This window comes from Mya arenaria, chromosome 6 (genome assembly GCF_026914265.1).
Source record: "Mya arenaria isolate MELC-2E11 chromosome 6, ASM2691426v1".
Taxonomy (NCBI): Eukaryota; Metazoa; Mollusca; class Bivalvia; order Myida; family Myidae; genus Mya; species Mya arenaria.
Genome location: NC_069127.1, coordinates 10,741,487 through 10,758,790, shown reverse-complemented (window position 1 = coordinate 10,758,790; position 17,304 = coordinate 10,741,487). Strand labels below are relative to the sequence as shown.

The 17,304-nt window shown below is 38.3% G+C and overlaps 1 protein-coding gene across 1 annotated transcript; it reads left to right on the top strand.

The window, feature by feature from the left end:
- The first annotated feature begins 881 nt into the window (after positions 1-881).
- On the top strand, positions 882-13,967 carry LOC128236751 (JNK-interacting protein 1-like). Its single transcript, XM_052951848.1, has 11 exons — positions 882-1,122; positions 3,703-4,024; positions 4,421-4,562; positions 5,083-5,511; positions 6,025-6,189; positions 6,679-6,759; positions 8,786-8,883; positions 11,013-11,117; positions 12,429-12,508; positions 13,037-13,135; positions 13,353-13,967. Exons 1-11 carry the CDS (start codon positions 1,064-1,066, stop codon positions 13,423-13,425), a joined length of 1,653 nt encoding a protein of 550 aa, XP_052807808.1. The 5' UTR covers positions 882-1,063; the 3' UTR covers positions 13,426-13,967.
- Positions 13,968-17,304: the final 3,337 nt, after the last annotated feature.

Sequence of the window (17,304 nt, the reverse complement as noted above, 5' to 3'; positions counted from 1 at the left end):
GTTGCCGGAACGTGCGAAGAAAATCCAGATGCAGAGGTTATCTGCACCAAGGCCAAAACAACTGACACAGATGGACCTGAAAAGACTGGAGAAAGTGTCGCAATAAACTCTCGTACGGAGACAAACGTTGGTGAATTTAGTAATACAAGTGAACATAGTAAGGAGCTTTTCCACGATTCAAAAGCACAAAGCGTTTCTCTGTATCTCAGTGGCGGATTAAAACCGGAACATTGTGAACAAACTGGTGTTGGTGAACAAGCTGGTGAATGCGACCAAGCTGGCCAAGAAGCTGATGGTGATGAAGAAGTACTCTCTGTGAGAACGCAGAAAAGTACAGAGCCGTCTCCATCTCTAGCAGGAACTGACGGTGTGTCCATAACCACCACCCAGGACTCTTTGAATGAACCACGTGTCACGCGATCTCGTGTTAAGCAAATGATATGTGACACATGACTGGAATAGACAATAACCGACACAGGTTTACCATATAGCCTAACAGTACATGTTGTGATTATTTTATTCCGCAAATTGGTATTTCCTGCAATATAACCATTATACGGTAAATAACGAAACATTCACGATTTCATCTCCCGAAAAACACGCATTTAAAACATGTGTTTCATAATAGTGTTATGTTTTTATATGTCTTGTTGAGTTCTGATCCTAGACAGCATGATGATCATTATTATACAAATATTGTGTCTTTTGCGCTTATTTTTACAAGGAAACCGACGCTGTCGTGTTCCGTTGATCAAATATTGTATGTAAACTCTAGCGGAAATGGCCTTTGACAGTGGCGCAAGGCATTGACGTCAGCCGATACACATCCCACGTCCCTGCCTAACACGCCTGCTCCATAGAGCTGCTTCCCGGCCTAGCCGCGCATAATTTATTCCTGGGAAACCTATAATCAACATCGCTGCGTTAATGTATTAAATATGGCGTGGTAGGAACTACTGTATTGGAATTAAACAACTGTGAAATGTTTCTGAAATAATTTTCGGTTCTAAGGAAAGTATGGGACAGTTTTAGCTTGTAACATACACTCTTCGTGAACTACTCAATGAAGAAACAAGACATGATATCTTTACAGCGGCCCATCGACAGTGGTGTGACTTTAAGGTAAATCCCATAAACTCCATTACGTCATTTAAATATTCACGTAAGAATCGGCGTATGTTATGTCTAATCATTCATCATATATCCATCTGTTTTAAATTTTAAGACATTTGTTGTTTCACAATTGGTAAAACATCGATGGATGTACCGAAGTATATATTGTATTGTATATTTGATTAACAGCCAAATAGCAGCAACCATGGTTCATAGATAATTTATATGTGGAAATAATAAATGAGAACAGTTGCTTACAAATAAATACATATATTTATTTATGTATTTATTTCAAGGTTTTTTTATTTGCCTGTTTTTGCCCAACCCCATACAAAGTACCCTAATTATGATATATGATATAACAGAGGGTTTATGTCGGAATACGTTTTGTCTGGTTTTCAAGAAATTACCCATTGAATAATTTATGAACCTATGTTTACATCGCAGAAAACCATTAGGAAATGATTATGTGAACAGATCTTGATGCGGAAGGAAGACTAAATGAATCAGTAATATGTCAAAATAAAGGCTAACATGCCGTGTATTTGATATTCAATATGCAACCACTGAATAAAGACAACATAACATGGTATTTTCCTGTTAACATTAGTAAAGACGTCTGCTTCCCGTTGTTATAAGAAGACGTAACCATCTGCTAATGCACATCCTGCACTGAGATGCGTAGTTCAATACTGCAACATGCAGTCAATATTGGAATGTAACTGAATTTGAAAAGAAAAGCGGCGCTCTATGTGTCATCAGGTATCCTTGGTACAATGATGTGATATTTTGATGTAAGCCCCTTTGTAGTTTGGTTTTATTTGATGTAAAGGAAACAAATGTAAATAAACACGCTTTTTGGCATCATTTAACGTCGGATTTCAGTTAAAATGAAGAACAAATATACAACATCAATAACTTTTTCTTCCGCCCCAGATAAGTAGATCCATATTTGGCCATGCTGGAAATCCTTATCTTGCTCACGGGCAAATATAGAAATAATGTATTTTTAGCATAAGGGTACTTTTTTATATTTTGTTTAACTGAGGTGAGAGAAAACAAATCGTCCATGGCCGCTCGGTAAACCTCGTTTCCGCAAGACACCCTTCGCTCGGGTCGGGCTGAACGTATCTTACACGCTCGGCCACGAACAATAACTTATAATATCGTATGTATTTTCGGTCACTTAATACTTGTTAAACGTGTCAGTAATATTAGCAATACTGTTTCAAATGATACCAGGCTTACATGGGGTCATTAGGCACCGTACGTTAAAGATGCACTCTCACTCCCAAATAAGATTTACCACAATTAATACACTTATTTAAATATAACGAAAGGGATGAATATATGTCAAAAACAATGGTTATTATGAAGGATACCGAGTTTAATTTGAAAGAAAGCTAACACGGTATTCCTACATTATGAGACGATAGTAGATAGCACTAAATATTTTAGCACTCACCAATCTTTTTTTTGCGTTTTCTATTATTAAATACACGGTTACAATCTTGTTAGCGGTAATAAATGTTTTCCATAGTTGCATTATTTAATTAGTAGATAAAGGTTTATCTGTCAAAATTAATGGGGGGGGGGGGGGGGGTATACATGTGTATGTATTGACTTTGAATAAGAGTGCCACTCTATCATTAACGCCAATTGAATGTCAAGCTTCTTTGTACAGCTGATGCCTTTTAAAAGTACTCACGCTTTAGATCTATTACACTTGTATGTATGTCTGCTTCTTTAAAGCCCAGATGCCAGCTGTGTATCATAGAATAGAATTATAAATACCACTAAAATGTAGAATTGTCCTTGTAGAAATCTCTGACCAGTGGGTCCGTGTTTGCAGATAAGTTTGTGTGTTCGTACATGTATAAGTTTGAAATTCCTACGTGTTGGAATTTCTGCAGACTGGTGTTCCCATATGAAATCAGACAATAAAGCTCAATTTGTATTGAGTATGGCAGGATATTAGTCTAAACTTAGAACCAGAATTGATTTTGTATTATAACTGGAGAGGCAATAAGATCAGTACGGCAAAACTCTCTGGCCTATTTGATGTATATCGCCACACGAAATATACGAAATACGAACTTTAAACAAACTACAAGAACGTCATGTGCGTATTATATAACGCCCAAATTAGTATTTATGTAGGTATCTAAAGAATAGGATTCTTACAATTGGAGAGTTAAGTTTCTCAAAGGGTTCCGCAACAGCCGTTATGATGGAGGTCCAAAGGAGCCTTATTTGTTATTTGGACAATTTTATACTGACTGATGATGATGATGATGATGATGATGATGATGATGATGATGATGATGATGACAACGACGACGACGATGACGACGATGATGACGATGATGATGATGATGATGATGATGATGATGATGATGATTGATAATGATGATGATGGTCAGTGTGTCCAATTCAACCGAGTTGTTTTGGTAATAAACTACTAGTTTCGTAGGGTGTTATTCGTTGCCAAAAGTCGTCGCTACCACAATACGGCGTAACAAAGCACCCAGAGTTGTGCTCAAATTATATTTGAAATCACGTATATTTGAGCCATGGGTTTATTTTCAGGCTGATGCACGATCTGAGCCCGGATTCCGACGAGTCTGCAGAGGAAGATGACGAGAGTCTCGCGGTTCAACGCGAGAGGTTCTTAATATCATGCCTCGCCCAATCAGCGATCAACAATAACAACAGTATTAGTCACGTTTCACAGACCACGTGTGACTCCTTCTGTGACAGGACTGAAAATATTACAGAAACATTTACGAAACTCGAATGGAAGCAAAACCAGTTTGAGCGTATAAACAATCACATTAACGAGCAACATCTGACCAAAGTACTTGAACGGCCTCTACACAACATAAATTTAATAAACAACAACTTTTTACAGGTAAGATGGTTTCAGAAACTAACTGGAAATAATAAGCATGCACATGGACACGTCTCTCTGCTTTAATGCAAATTAAAACTAACCTGAATAAAATATTAAATGCATTTTAAGTGTGTCAGATTAATATTGTGGCTGATTTCTGCATGCCAGTTCGTGTTTCCGCCTTTTGAGGACAGAAGGTGATAAACATGAAATGGGATAAATCAGCTACCATACATATAAACTTTAACTTTGAGTTTGACTTTATATCACGCGTCTCTTGGATGGAAAGCGGTGGTTGTTACAGGTATTTATAACCAGTACTAAGTCACGGTTCACATACAAGGTACATGTGTAGGTATAGGAATGTATGTACACACGGTTATGTATAACATGTGTGTATTTTGTGAATATCAGTCCCCGGATGACTGTGAGTCAAGTGACAAAGAGAACGTGTGTCCCAGCTCCCAGACTGCCTCCCGGACCGGCCCCATCCCCGGGACCCGGGCCCACAGGAGACCAAGGAAACTCCCCGATATACCAAAGAAAAACACATCAGGTGAGTCCCTTAAATGCCGGTTTTGTAACGAAATTTTAATAAGTAACAGATTGGACACCTATTTGATTTATCTTTATTTCTGCTTATAGCTACAGTATTGGTTGTTTCGAGCGCAAATTAAAATGATCTGTGTCCAAATGGCTTTACTTTCGTATTCCAACAGCATTAATACTCTTTCCGTACATAGTTAAGCAACATCTAAAAGGGTTTTGGTCTTTTACTGCACAATCGTTAATTGCACATGGGCAGCGATGAAGAAAAAAACATCTCACCAGACAAGAAAATTGCTTACAGTAAAAATAAATCGATTTTAAAACCACTGAACGTTTGTTTTCTGCAAGAAACTGTTCCTATCTGTCTAGCTCAGTCTTGCATAAAACATTGAAGGCATCGCAACGTAAACAAATACTACAACTGTCTCTGTGTGCGTATTTCGAAGGTCGATAAATCACATATTCATGTTGCACATTCGCTAATGAATTCAACTTGCATCTGCCTCACCATGCATGTCTATATACAGCGGCGAGCACCCCACTGAAGCCCCGGGCGGAGTACAATGAAAAATGTCTGGCGGATGAGTTACAAGAGGCGCTGGTCAGGAGTGAGCATGACCTTGACCTTGAACACGCTGACGGAGCCGCAAGAACGCCCAAGGCCTACCCGAAATACAGCCGGAAGTTCCTAGAGGAGTTATCATGTGTCAAATTTAATTCTGTGTCAAAAAATACAAGAGCCTACCTGGGCTCTGACAATATGTACTTAAAAGAGGACTCGAGTAATCAGACCGAGCAATGTGACCTTAAGGATCGGACACGTGATATACACGACAAGTCCCGTGATTTTCAAGATCGGACACGTGACCATCACGATGAGTCACCTGATTTTCAAGAGCAACCACGTGTTGCTGCAGTAGCGTGTGGAGGAAAAAGACACAGGGATGGCGGCGATGGTAAGTCCAGCTTGGCCTGTTAAATAGTAGTCATATTTTTGTGAGTTAATATTGTAATTGATTCAATTAAAAAAAGTAGCTGTAAAATAATGTAATCGTTATGTAATCGTTAGATGACATGAAGTAAGGTTTTAATGATTAAGAATGGGCGGAGTGAGCGTAGCGAACGAGCCCTTTTTTAATTTAAATATTACTTCATGTCATCTAGCTGACCTCGAATACAACCTCATTGGATGACACATTGTAAACGCAAAATATGACGAATGGAGTATGTATCGGATGAGTGGCAGGACTTTTGAACAACCGCGAAAGTTCGAAGCGTTAATTATTAAGCGTAGTACTTAATGAGTGCCTACAATGGCTGAGAATGTAGGTTGTATAGACCATTTACCAAATATATACACGAGGCTAAACGATGTAAGTATTCTACAGTAATATTTCTAAATAATATTGATAAAAAGTTATAGCCGCCTGAAAACCCAAATCTCCATCCCCCTTCTCCCGCCGTTTTAGAACCCCACCGCACCAACACGTGCGCAGCGGCAGCGCGCTATTCCGACCTGGTGGTGACGCACAGGGGAATGCACCGGTTCGTGCCTCGCCACGAGGACGAAATCGCCATAGAGATTGGTGACCCCATACACGTGTTCAGCACCGACGATGACCTCTGGTGTGAAGGTAACAGGTCAACTGAAAAAGAATTTAATTTAAAACATATAAAGATTTTTCTTACATTACACAGGTAACATTTGAAAAGTTACATAAAGGTCAATGAGTATAAATAGTAAATTGTGAATAACCTTTTTTTAATGTTTCAGGAATTTTTGACACAAATGGAGTCAATAAAATATTAAAACAGTTGAAATCAATAACAGCTACTACACAATATAGGTTTAATTACCAGGATTTTAATTTTATCATATCTAACATTGTTCCAATTACAATGAGATTTTCAATGGCGGAATCAATTACTAGAGTAACTAGATATTGTCTGTTGAACTGAACTATTAGAGTGGCTGAATGCATCCATCACCTCGATATATGTCAAGTATGGTTTCTAAAGATAAATGGGTTGAACTTTGTTTTCTAAACTTCTACTGTTTAAAACTTTACATTACTTTCCAAACGTGCGTATTGATACTACAGTCATGAACGTTTTCCCTGTAGGAGTCAATATGAGGACCAGCCAGCGGGGCGTGTTCCCCTCCATGTATGCGACTGATCTGGGCTTCCTGGAAGAGGAGGAAGGTAGGTCGCATTGGATTTAATGTTTGTGCTTATAGTTTGTTTTTATGAGGGGGGGGAGGGGGGGGGGGGTGAAGCCAAGGGGTTACCACAGACATGTGATAATAGAAAGAAAGTGTGTGACTTTACGCTGTCAATGAGTTGATGTTGTTGTAGTTATTGTTATACTTGCTCTTGTTGGGGTTATGGTGATAGTGATGATGGTGGTGGTGGTGACGATGATGATGATGATGATGATGGCGTCTACGACGACGACGATGAGGATGATGAGGATGAGGATGTTTGTTTGTTTGGTTTTTCACGGCAACCGGAATATGGGCGAAAAAATCGATGTCCAGTTTTCTTCATAGAAGTTCTTTATAACAACAAACACGCGATTGCGCAATTGTGCACACTTAATAGATAACACTTGTGTTTCTCTCGTCTCTTGTTATCAAGATGTTACCCAATGAGATATATATTTGCCTCTACAGTCCAATTTCACTTAACAAGTACATGGTAGAGGAACGCGACGATGCCGAGGGTTCTGATGAAAGTGCCCGAACGTTCTGATGAGAGTGTACCGATTGATCTGAAGAGATCGTCTTAAAATTTCGGATGAGAGTGCCCAAAAGTTCTGATGAGAATGTCCCTAAAGTTCTGATGAGAATGTCCCCAAAGTCTGGATGAGAATGTTCCCAAAGTTCTAATGAGAATGTTCCCAAAGTTCTAATGAGAATGTTCCCAAAGTTCTTGTGATAATGTCCCCTAAGTGATGAGAATGTCTCCCAAATTCTAATGAGAATGTCCCCAAAGTTCTAATGAGAATGCCCCAAAATTTCTGATGAAAATGTCCCCAAAGTTCTGATGAGAATGTCCCCATAGTTCTGATGATAATGTTCCCAAAGTTTTAATGCGAATGTCCCCAAAGTTCTAATGAGAATGTCCCCAAAGTTCTAATGCGAATGTCCCCAAAGTTCTAATGAGAATGTCCCCAAAGTCTGGATGAGAATGCTCGGAAAGTTCTGATGAGAATGTCCCCAAAGTTCTGATGAGAATGTCCCAAAGTTCTAATGAGAATGTCCCCAAAGTTCTAATGAGAATGTCCCCAAAGTTCTGATGAGAATGTCCCAAAGTTCTAATGAGAATGTCCCCGAAGTTCTGATGAGAATGTCCCCAAAGTTTTGATGAGAATGTCCCCCAAATTCTAATGAGAATGTCCCCAAAGTTCTTATGATAATGACCCCAAAGTTACAATGAGAATGTTTCCATAGTTCTAGTGAGAATGTCCCCAAAGTTTCGATGAGAATGTCCCCAAAGTTTTAATGCGAATGTCTCCCAAATTCTAATGAGAATGTCCCCAAAATTCTAATGAGAATGTCCCCAAAGTTCTGATGAGAATGTCCCCATAGTTCTGATGATAATGTCCCCATAGTTCTGATGATAATGTCCCGAAGTTCAAATGAGAATGTTCTCAAAGTTCTAATGCGAATGTCCCCAAATTTCTAATGAGAATGTCCCCATAGTTCTAATGAGAATGTCCCCAAAGTTCTGATGAGAATGTCCCTAAAGTTCTGATGAGAATGTCCCTAAAGTTCTGATGAGAATGTCCCAAAGTTCTGATGAGAATGTCCCCAAAGTTTTGATGAGAATGTCCCCAAAATTCTAATGAGAATGTCCCCAAAGTTCTGATGAGAATGTCCCCATAGTTCTGATGATAATGTCCCCATAGTTCTGATGATAATGTCCCGAAGTTCAAATGAGAATGTTCTCAAAGTTCTAATGCGAATGTCCCCAAATTTCTAATGAGAATGTCCCCATAGTTCTGATGAGAATGTCCCAAAAGTTCTAATGCGAATGTCCCCAAAGTTCTAATGAGAATGTCCCAAAAGTTCTGATGAGAATGTCCCTAAAGTTCTGATGAGAATGTCCCAAAGTTCTGATGAGAATGACCCCAAAGTTCTAATGAAAATGTCCCCAAAGTTCTGATCTATTTAATTTACCATAGTATGCACGACACTATAATGTTTTTATTGTATGAATATTTCAGAGGAGAACGGTTGTTCGAAGTTCTTCCTGCGGTTCCTGGGCTCGGTTGAAGTGAACTACCACAAGGGGGACGAGGTTCTTTGTCAGGCTATAAATAAGGTATAATAGTATATCATGTCCGAGAGGCATTTAATTTAATATTTGAGATACATTGTAAAGACAGCCATAACCTGATAGGAATCTAGCACGTGTCTGTTTACTGGGTAGACTCAGTAGTAATGCCCTATATAGTGCGGAAAAAAGAGTATGCCCCTGGTTGGGCTCGAAACCACGAATACATGGGTAGGGCTCGAACCCACGAATCCACGGGTGGGGCTCGAACCCACAAATCTTCGGTGGGTCTCGACTCAATGAATCCATGGATGGGCCATGAATCCACAAGTAGGGCTCAAACCCACGAATCTTCGGATGGGATTCGAACCCACAAATCCACTAGTTGGGCTTGAACCCACGAATCTTCGGGTGGGACTCGAAACCACGAATCCACGGCTGGGGCTCGAACCCACGAGTTCACGAGTGGGGCTCGAACCCACGAATTCTTGGGTTAGATACGAACATGTTTATTCTTATTTAAGACACATATATGAAGTATAAAATATGGAATATCTCTTTATTCACGTGAACGAAATCTCTCAGATAGGATTGTTAAAGGTAAATGAGCGTAGATTTTAAGGTTAAACATCACGAGATGTGGTTGCTTGACATGAGAAAGTGGTATCGATTCTGTCTCTCATTGATCGGGGCTCCAGACTGAACCCACATCGTGCATATTACCATTGCACATTCACTGAATCGCCTCCGTGCATATATATATATATATATATATATATATATATGTCCTTCTAGACAACACAAATATTTTGGGTAACAGCGTACTTTCTTTACACTCGTTCTTTCGTCATATCGCCAATAAGCCTCGAAATCATGTGATTATAATCAATTGCGATGAATTTCCATGTAGTGTCATTATATATCTTCTATTCAGATAAACTTCTTTTTATGATGCCAAATGGTTGAATGAAACTTTCTGAAAAATTCCTGACATTTAAAAAACCTTAAGTTTTAACCATAAATAGATTTAGAACAATACAAACGATTTCCAGAGTATTTATAGATCTCCACTCCTTTCACTTTGTTTTATAAGTACATGAAATAGCGCTCCTCAATCCCATCTCACAATCGAGTCAGTATCGATTGTGGACAGACAATATTTCTTTTTCTCTCCCGGGATACGCAAATTACATGATAGTGTTCGGCTTTTTTTCGAGGCATAATAAGATCATATAGATGAATCCAAAAAAGGTTCTAACAAGAGCAGACCACGTCAGAATTTGCTTTCGATGTATGACATAAATCATCATTTACATAACATAATAATTTAGCGGACTCCTGAAATGTGACGGGGATCAATCATTGAACGCTGGATAAGTATCTCAGAGTATCCTTATCAGTGGTCCAGCATAAGTTTGTTAACAGTACAGCATACATTTTTACCAATGAAATTGCAGATAAGCAATCAATAATAGTAGACTTAATCATTACGAATTTCTGCCACTCATCCGATACCCACTCCATATAATATATAGATGAATGAAGTCAATTCTTAATGATTAACAATGGGCGGAGTAAGCGTCACTGAATTAGAATACAACCTCATTGGCTGATACATTGTTAACGTAATTTCTGACTCAGGGCATGCGTATCGGTGAGTAGGCGGACCCGCGAAAGTTGAAATTGTTAATGATTAAGTCTAGTACTCAATGATTGCATATCTGCAATTTCATTGGCTGAACATGTAGGTTGTATTCTGAGTGTAAGATTTAGCGTTGGCAAAGAGTCAACAAATGAGATTGTAGTTGAAGACAGTAAAATCTTCGCTCACTCCGCCCATTCTTAACCATTAAGGGTTTACTTCATGTCATCTAGCTATTACTTAGAAAAAAGCATTTCTCAATTAATTTGAACATTTTCTCAAAGATGTTTAATGAATACGGCCCCTGGTGTCATCCATAAGCCATATATAGCTAGTTCCCGTTCCTGGAGCACAAAGAGAATGTGTCGAAATCCCTGGGTTCGGGAGACTTCCAACAGGCCAAGTCTATATCATTGGGAGTCTCATCGGGTCCTGTTTAGTATATTAGTATTCGTTGTGGAACATCTAGATAGGGGAAATGCGTTATGTATAAATAGAATTCAACAACACCTCTACCATATCCTTATATTTCCAGGTGGCGCTGTCCCGGCGCGCGGTAAAGTCGTCACTTCCGCCTCCTGTGTGTAACGTGGAGATCAGCCAGTACGGCGTTCGCATGTTTGACAAGAGCAGGGCTGGGGTAAGGGCGACCACAGCATGCGTCTTATAACATGTTTGTGACGTCATCAATTGTTCTTTTTGTACTCTATATGGGTTATTGAACTGCGTTCCGTAATTTATTTTTACTAACTGTCCAATATATGGAGAATGAACTGTTCAATATTTTAATAGTGGGCAATCATTGTTGAAATAATGGACAGTCAGTAAAAATAGCAGTATGATGTGATTTACATAATGTAGAATCAAGACGTGCGTTGACAAGTAGTTTTTCTTGCTATCAAAATTGTGTAAAACAATGTACTTTAATATTTGTAAAAAATAACTTTTAAACCTTTTTTTATTTAGATTTAATAAACACTTAGTTTGTCGCATCTCAAAACCCAATTAAGTAATGACTGAGGTTTGTGCAGCCGTTAGGGAAAAGGAAATTGTTTATTTGTTGTTTGTGCAGCCGTTAGGGAAAAGGAAATTGTTTATTTGTTGAATGACCCTTGAAGAGTAGAAAACAAAAACAACAACATATGTTTCTTATTAAGCTGATAATGCATATCACATTTTGCAGTTGTTATATATACGTAGAAGTCTTCTTTTAAAGATGATTATTTAAATTAATAACAATAATAAATATCTTCAATTGATATATTTATATTAATGCAATATCATTTTGATTTGCCTAAGAGATTAGCATGATTGGTATATTTTCAATGGGTTTTGTAGTATTCAATACGATGACAATAACACTATGAAATTCATATTTTGGACCGCGTTGTTTACATGTTTTAAATAAGTGAAACACCTCACACTTTCAATTATGTCAGCGAAAGAAATAGCTTCGGCCTTCCGTGCCAATAAGTGTCCAAAGAGTTGACAATAGCGCCATGTATTTTCTTATTTGGACTGCGTTGTTTACATGTTTTAAACTTTTAAGTAAGTGAAACGCCTCAAACTGTCAATTACGTCGGAGAAAATATAGCCTCGACACTGCGTGCCTCATGTTCTTTCTCTGACATAATGGACAATTTCCGGCCTTTCCAACATAAACATACACGTCATTTAACCTAGAACAGATCGTACTCAAGCTGGTTTAACCCCGAGCACAACTTCACGAAATTACGAAAACTGGTTTAATTTCTAGTTACGCTTTATTGACTATTATACTCAGCAAATATCAAACAGCTTCTCTATTAAGAGTTTGTATATATGACATTTACTTCCCCTCTAGCAGCTGATGATTTTCAACTGTTACAAAGCATTTCATTGCATAACTTGCGACGCATTACTATGAAGTATGTATCAATATTTGCCTGTACGCTAATCGTTTGTATTTCAGCACGAGGACATGGAAACGTTCACACATTTCTTCGCCCTTAAGCACATCACGTTCTGTGGTCACCACCCAAGAAACGAAAGGTCGGTGCACTATACAATGTACAATTTACCACATTTTCTTAAGTCCGTAGTTAATCTGCTCATGGTTTGTTTCTAACCATTTTCAACCACGTCTACATGTGTTTCTTTTAAGCAGTCCTTAGTATATTTCTAACAAAACTGAAAATACACAACACAGTTGCGATTTGCGAGTGACAACAAGATTTGTTGTACAATGTACGTAAGGACAAAAACACTCTGCTGCAGAGTAACATAATTATTGATTTCCTGGAAATACAATGAACAACACATATACCAAAGACAATATCATAAAGATTGAGGAGATAGCTAAAAGCTAATATTATTACCTCTCATTCATGTATTTGGCGCTACAGTATAGGATCAGCGCTGCCCTGTGTCAGTTTTCTGGATGTCTATTATGACTGGCTTTTTTTACTAATAGATAACCTGGTAACATTTGTATTGAATCATCATCATTCATTGTAAGGATATACTAATGTCGCTGTATATGTTGTCAGTTTCACATCAGTGCACGTGTCATTGTTGCAGATATTTCGGGTTCATCACGAAGCACCCGAGCCAGTACCGGTACGCGTGTCATGTGTTCCTAGGGGAGAAGTCCACGCGCTCCGTCACCGACGCCATGGGGTAAGCGGGGCTTATCAGGCAAGAATTTTATCTGATGCTATCATAAATAGCAAAATATATAATATCTGGCATACCGTTGGGATGCCGCAATTTAACCAAGTATAAATAGCATTGTATCGAAAAACGAAAACCACTCAATTTTCACCAAAATACTAATGTTACAAACAAAATCGGTGCTTTTGATAAGACATACTACTTGAGTGTTCCTTCATTTCAGTCAAGCATTTAAGAGATTCTACCAAGAGTACATGGCCTTCACACATCCGACAGAAGATATATACATGGAATAGTAGCTTCACTGTCCTTCCATCATTACAATCATCAATCATAGTGCAGTGTAACAGACCAGCCGGAGATACTGGCTTACATGCAGAGTTCATGCTATATAGGATTTGTCAAGAACATGGTTTCATGGAACGCTTCAACTGTATAGGTCAATATCGGCCGCGGTTGTCAGCTTGTCGGCGAGTCTCTTCCTAATTACGGACAATCAACACAGGGGCAGAATAAGTAAATGTTGCAGAGTTGTTTCCCTGATGCATCGCATATTTATAGCTTCACCATGATAGCATGGGCATAAGTTATTTCAAATGACGTTGCAAAGCCTACGGTGCAATACACTGCAGATTATACAATTGTAATAGTGAACTCACCAAGCAACCCAGATTTATTATTATATGTACATAAACATAAATATAAGAACGTCTCTCACTATGGTAATATTATTTAAAAGGTTACATTTAAAATTAAACATGCCAGCTTTTTAATCTCTTTTTTTCTGTTTGTTACAATCAAGTTCAAATAAATGAGTAAATAAATTCGTTATATTGATTATTGTTCTTGAGAATATATCAAGCGTATTTATCTATTCGAACACTCAAAATGTCCCTATGAGTTTGGCAAGCCCCTGGAATGAAGTGAACAAACATATAATGCATGAAGACCACTGTTGTTTACATTTGTTTTCACTATGCAATTTGTAGAGCCAGTGTGCATATCAGGTTATTTTCACCATGTTGACAGAACAAACAAGCATGCAGAGGATCACTTCTCGTTCTGGTCCATACGTCCACGCGAATTTGTTACATTATATTTCTACTCTATGTTCAGTAGTATTCACGTTTGAAAAGCGCTTGCAAGTGTAAGGAGCCTATATATCTTTAACAAATCACATCCTGGAAGAAGAATAAACAAAGCATTTGCCGTTTGTTTTCAGCTGTTGTTTATCAGTTTTTAATTATTCTTATACATGAACAAACACTTTCGCACATCCGTGATATTGGAAGTATCAGTCAGTACAGGAGTTGCTTGTCACTATGACTTATATAACGACAGAAGTGCATGAAGTGGTCATCATACTGGGCCGCCATGTACAAAGTTGTGTTTAAGTACCCGGCTGCGGCAGAACAAAATCATTGACATATAGGTAAAGTCCCTCAGGCTTTTTTTCATTCCAGGTAAGTATAAACTGACAGTTCATTGTTTCTCTTTGGCAAAATAAACAATACATCTTTTAATGAGAACCCAAATGTCAGTAAGTGTCTGTTACAAAATAATATACAATAATATTTGCCCCATATGTAAAACGGTGCACAAGTTGTTAATAATAGCTGCCCCATATGTAAAACCCTGCACCATTTGTCAATAATAGCTGCCCCATATGTAAAACGATGCACCATTTGTCAATAATAGCTGCCCCATATGTAAAACGATGCACCATTTGTCAATAATAGCTGCCCCATATGTAAAACGATGCACCATTTGTCAATAATAGCTGCCCCATATGTAAAACGATGCACCAATTGTCAATAATAGCTGCCCCATATGTAAAACGCCGGACCATTAATGTCAATAATAGCTGCCCCATATGTAAAACGCCGCACCATTAATGTCAATAATAGCTGCCCCATATGTAAAACGCCGCACTATTAATGTCAATAATAGCTGCCCCATATGTAAAACGCCGCACCATTAATGTCAATAATAGCTGCAGCATATGTAAAACGCCGCACCATTAATGTCATTAATAGCTGCCCCATATGTAAAACGCCGCACCATTAATGTCAATAATAGCTGCCCCATATGTAAAACGCCGCACCATTAATGTCAATGATATCTGCCCCATAAGTTAAAAGATGCGCAATTTGTCATAAAATCTGCCCCATATGTTAAACGAAGTAACATTTGTCATAAACTCTGCCCCATATGTTAAACGAAGTAACATTTGTCATAAACTCTGCCCCATATGTTAAACGAAGCACCATTTGTCATAAACTCTGCCCCATAGGTTAAACGAAGCACCATTTGTCATAAACTCTGCCCCATATGTTAAACGAAGCACCATTTGTCATAAACTCTGCCCCATATGTTAAACGAAGCACCATTTGTCATAAACTCTGCCCCATATGTTAAATGAAGCACCATTTGTCATAAAATCAGCCCCATAGCTCGATCATACGCCGTTTTGTCTTCAAAAATACAATAATGATGTAATATGTGCCTGTCAAAAGCAATAAAAAGTCAAATTAAATAGTAAGCAAGAAACTAGGTTAAACCAACTTTTTAATATTTGACGGAAGAACTTCAGCCTTCGTTGTAAGATTCACTTTCAACTGTGTTTTCTATTTTTATTTACAGTGACCTTGATGCAAATCCCATGGAAGTCCTCCATTAACTCTATCTATATACCAAGTTTGGTCGCAATATGTCAACCATAACCATGGTTATTCATTACCAACCGTTATCAACGGTGACCTTGACCTTAACCATAGGGTCACCAAACCTAATCCCATGAAATGTCTCCATAAACTCTTCTTATGTTCAAAGTTTAGTCGCAATATGTTAACTCTAACTAAAGTCTTCGCAGCACTTGTAAGATCTCAATTAGAATAATACTCAGTTAAATGGGGCTCATACTTGAAGAAAGATATCGATTAACTGGGAAAAAAGTAATACCTAGGAGCACGGTTCATCCTAAACAATCTCAAGAAAAAGAAAGAAGGCTGTGTAACAGATATGCTTATTACACTGGAACTCACCTCCCTACAAGGCCGCCGTGTATTCAACCAACTGGTGATGCTCTTCAAAGTAGCAGGAGGTATGGTGCATCTACAGTCGAGGACTTTAAACAGGCTCTCCCATAGCGCTACTGTAGACCCCCTCCCTCCGTAGATAAATCCTCCACATATTTGAACAGACAGATACAGAAGCAATGATAACCTTGTCCTTTGATGGAACGGACCCAAAAGCAATCCCAAGCGACCCATCCACATGTTCTTATTATACACCAAGTTGTGTGCCCATATGATGAACGGAACTCAAATTAATCGGCGGAAACCAAATTTCTATTTTAGCAACGATGCCTTGACTTTAGACGGAACAGACGAAAAAGCAATCTCACGCAAGCTTTCAACATATTCTCACTATACACCGATCTTGGAGTCCATATGATCCCAAAAACTAAAGTTATTCCTTGGAAACTCCTAGTTTGACGACCGACCGCCCATCCCACCAAGGACTCGCACCATTATTATAATATTTAGTTATTTAGTTTCGGACAAGATTTTTGAAAGATTTGACATAGTGACCTTATTTCTTATCACATGTGACCCAGTTTAAAATGTGTCGAAGAGTTCATCAAGGAAAACATTCTGACAAAGTTTAATGAATATAAGACCATACATATTGCCTCTAATGTGTTTCAAAGATTTTTCTAAGATTTGACCTAGTGGCCTAATTTTTGACCCATGTGACCCACTTTTTTTAAATGGTCCTAAATATCTTCAAGGGGTACATCATGACTAATTTTGAACATAACTTGACCAATCATTACCATGATATGGTTCTGGACAAGATTTTTCTAAGATATGACCTAGTGACCTAATTTTCGATCATATGTGACCCAGTTTTATTAACGACCAAGAGTTCAACAAGGAAAACATTCTGATAAAGTTTCATGAATATTTGACCATGTATAATGCCTCTAATATGCTCAAAAGATTTTTCTAAGATTTGACCTAGTGACCTAGTTTTTGACCCCATGTGACCCACTTTTTAAAACAGGTCGAGATATGATCAAGGGGAACATTCTGACCAAGTTTGAACATTTTCTGATCAATGCCTTTTAAGATATGGTACCGGACGGACGGACGAACGGACGGAAGGACGGA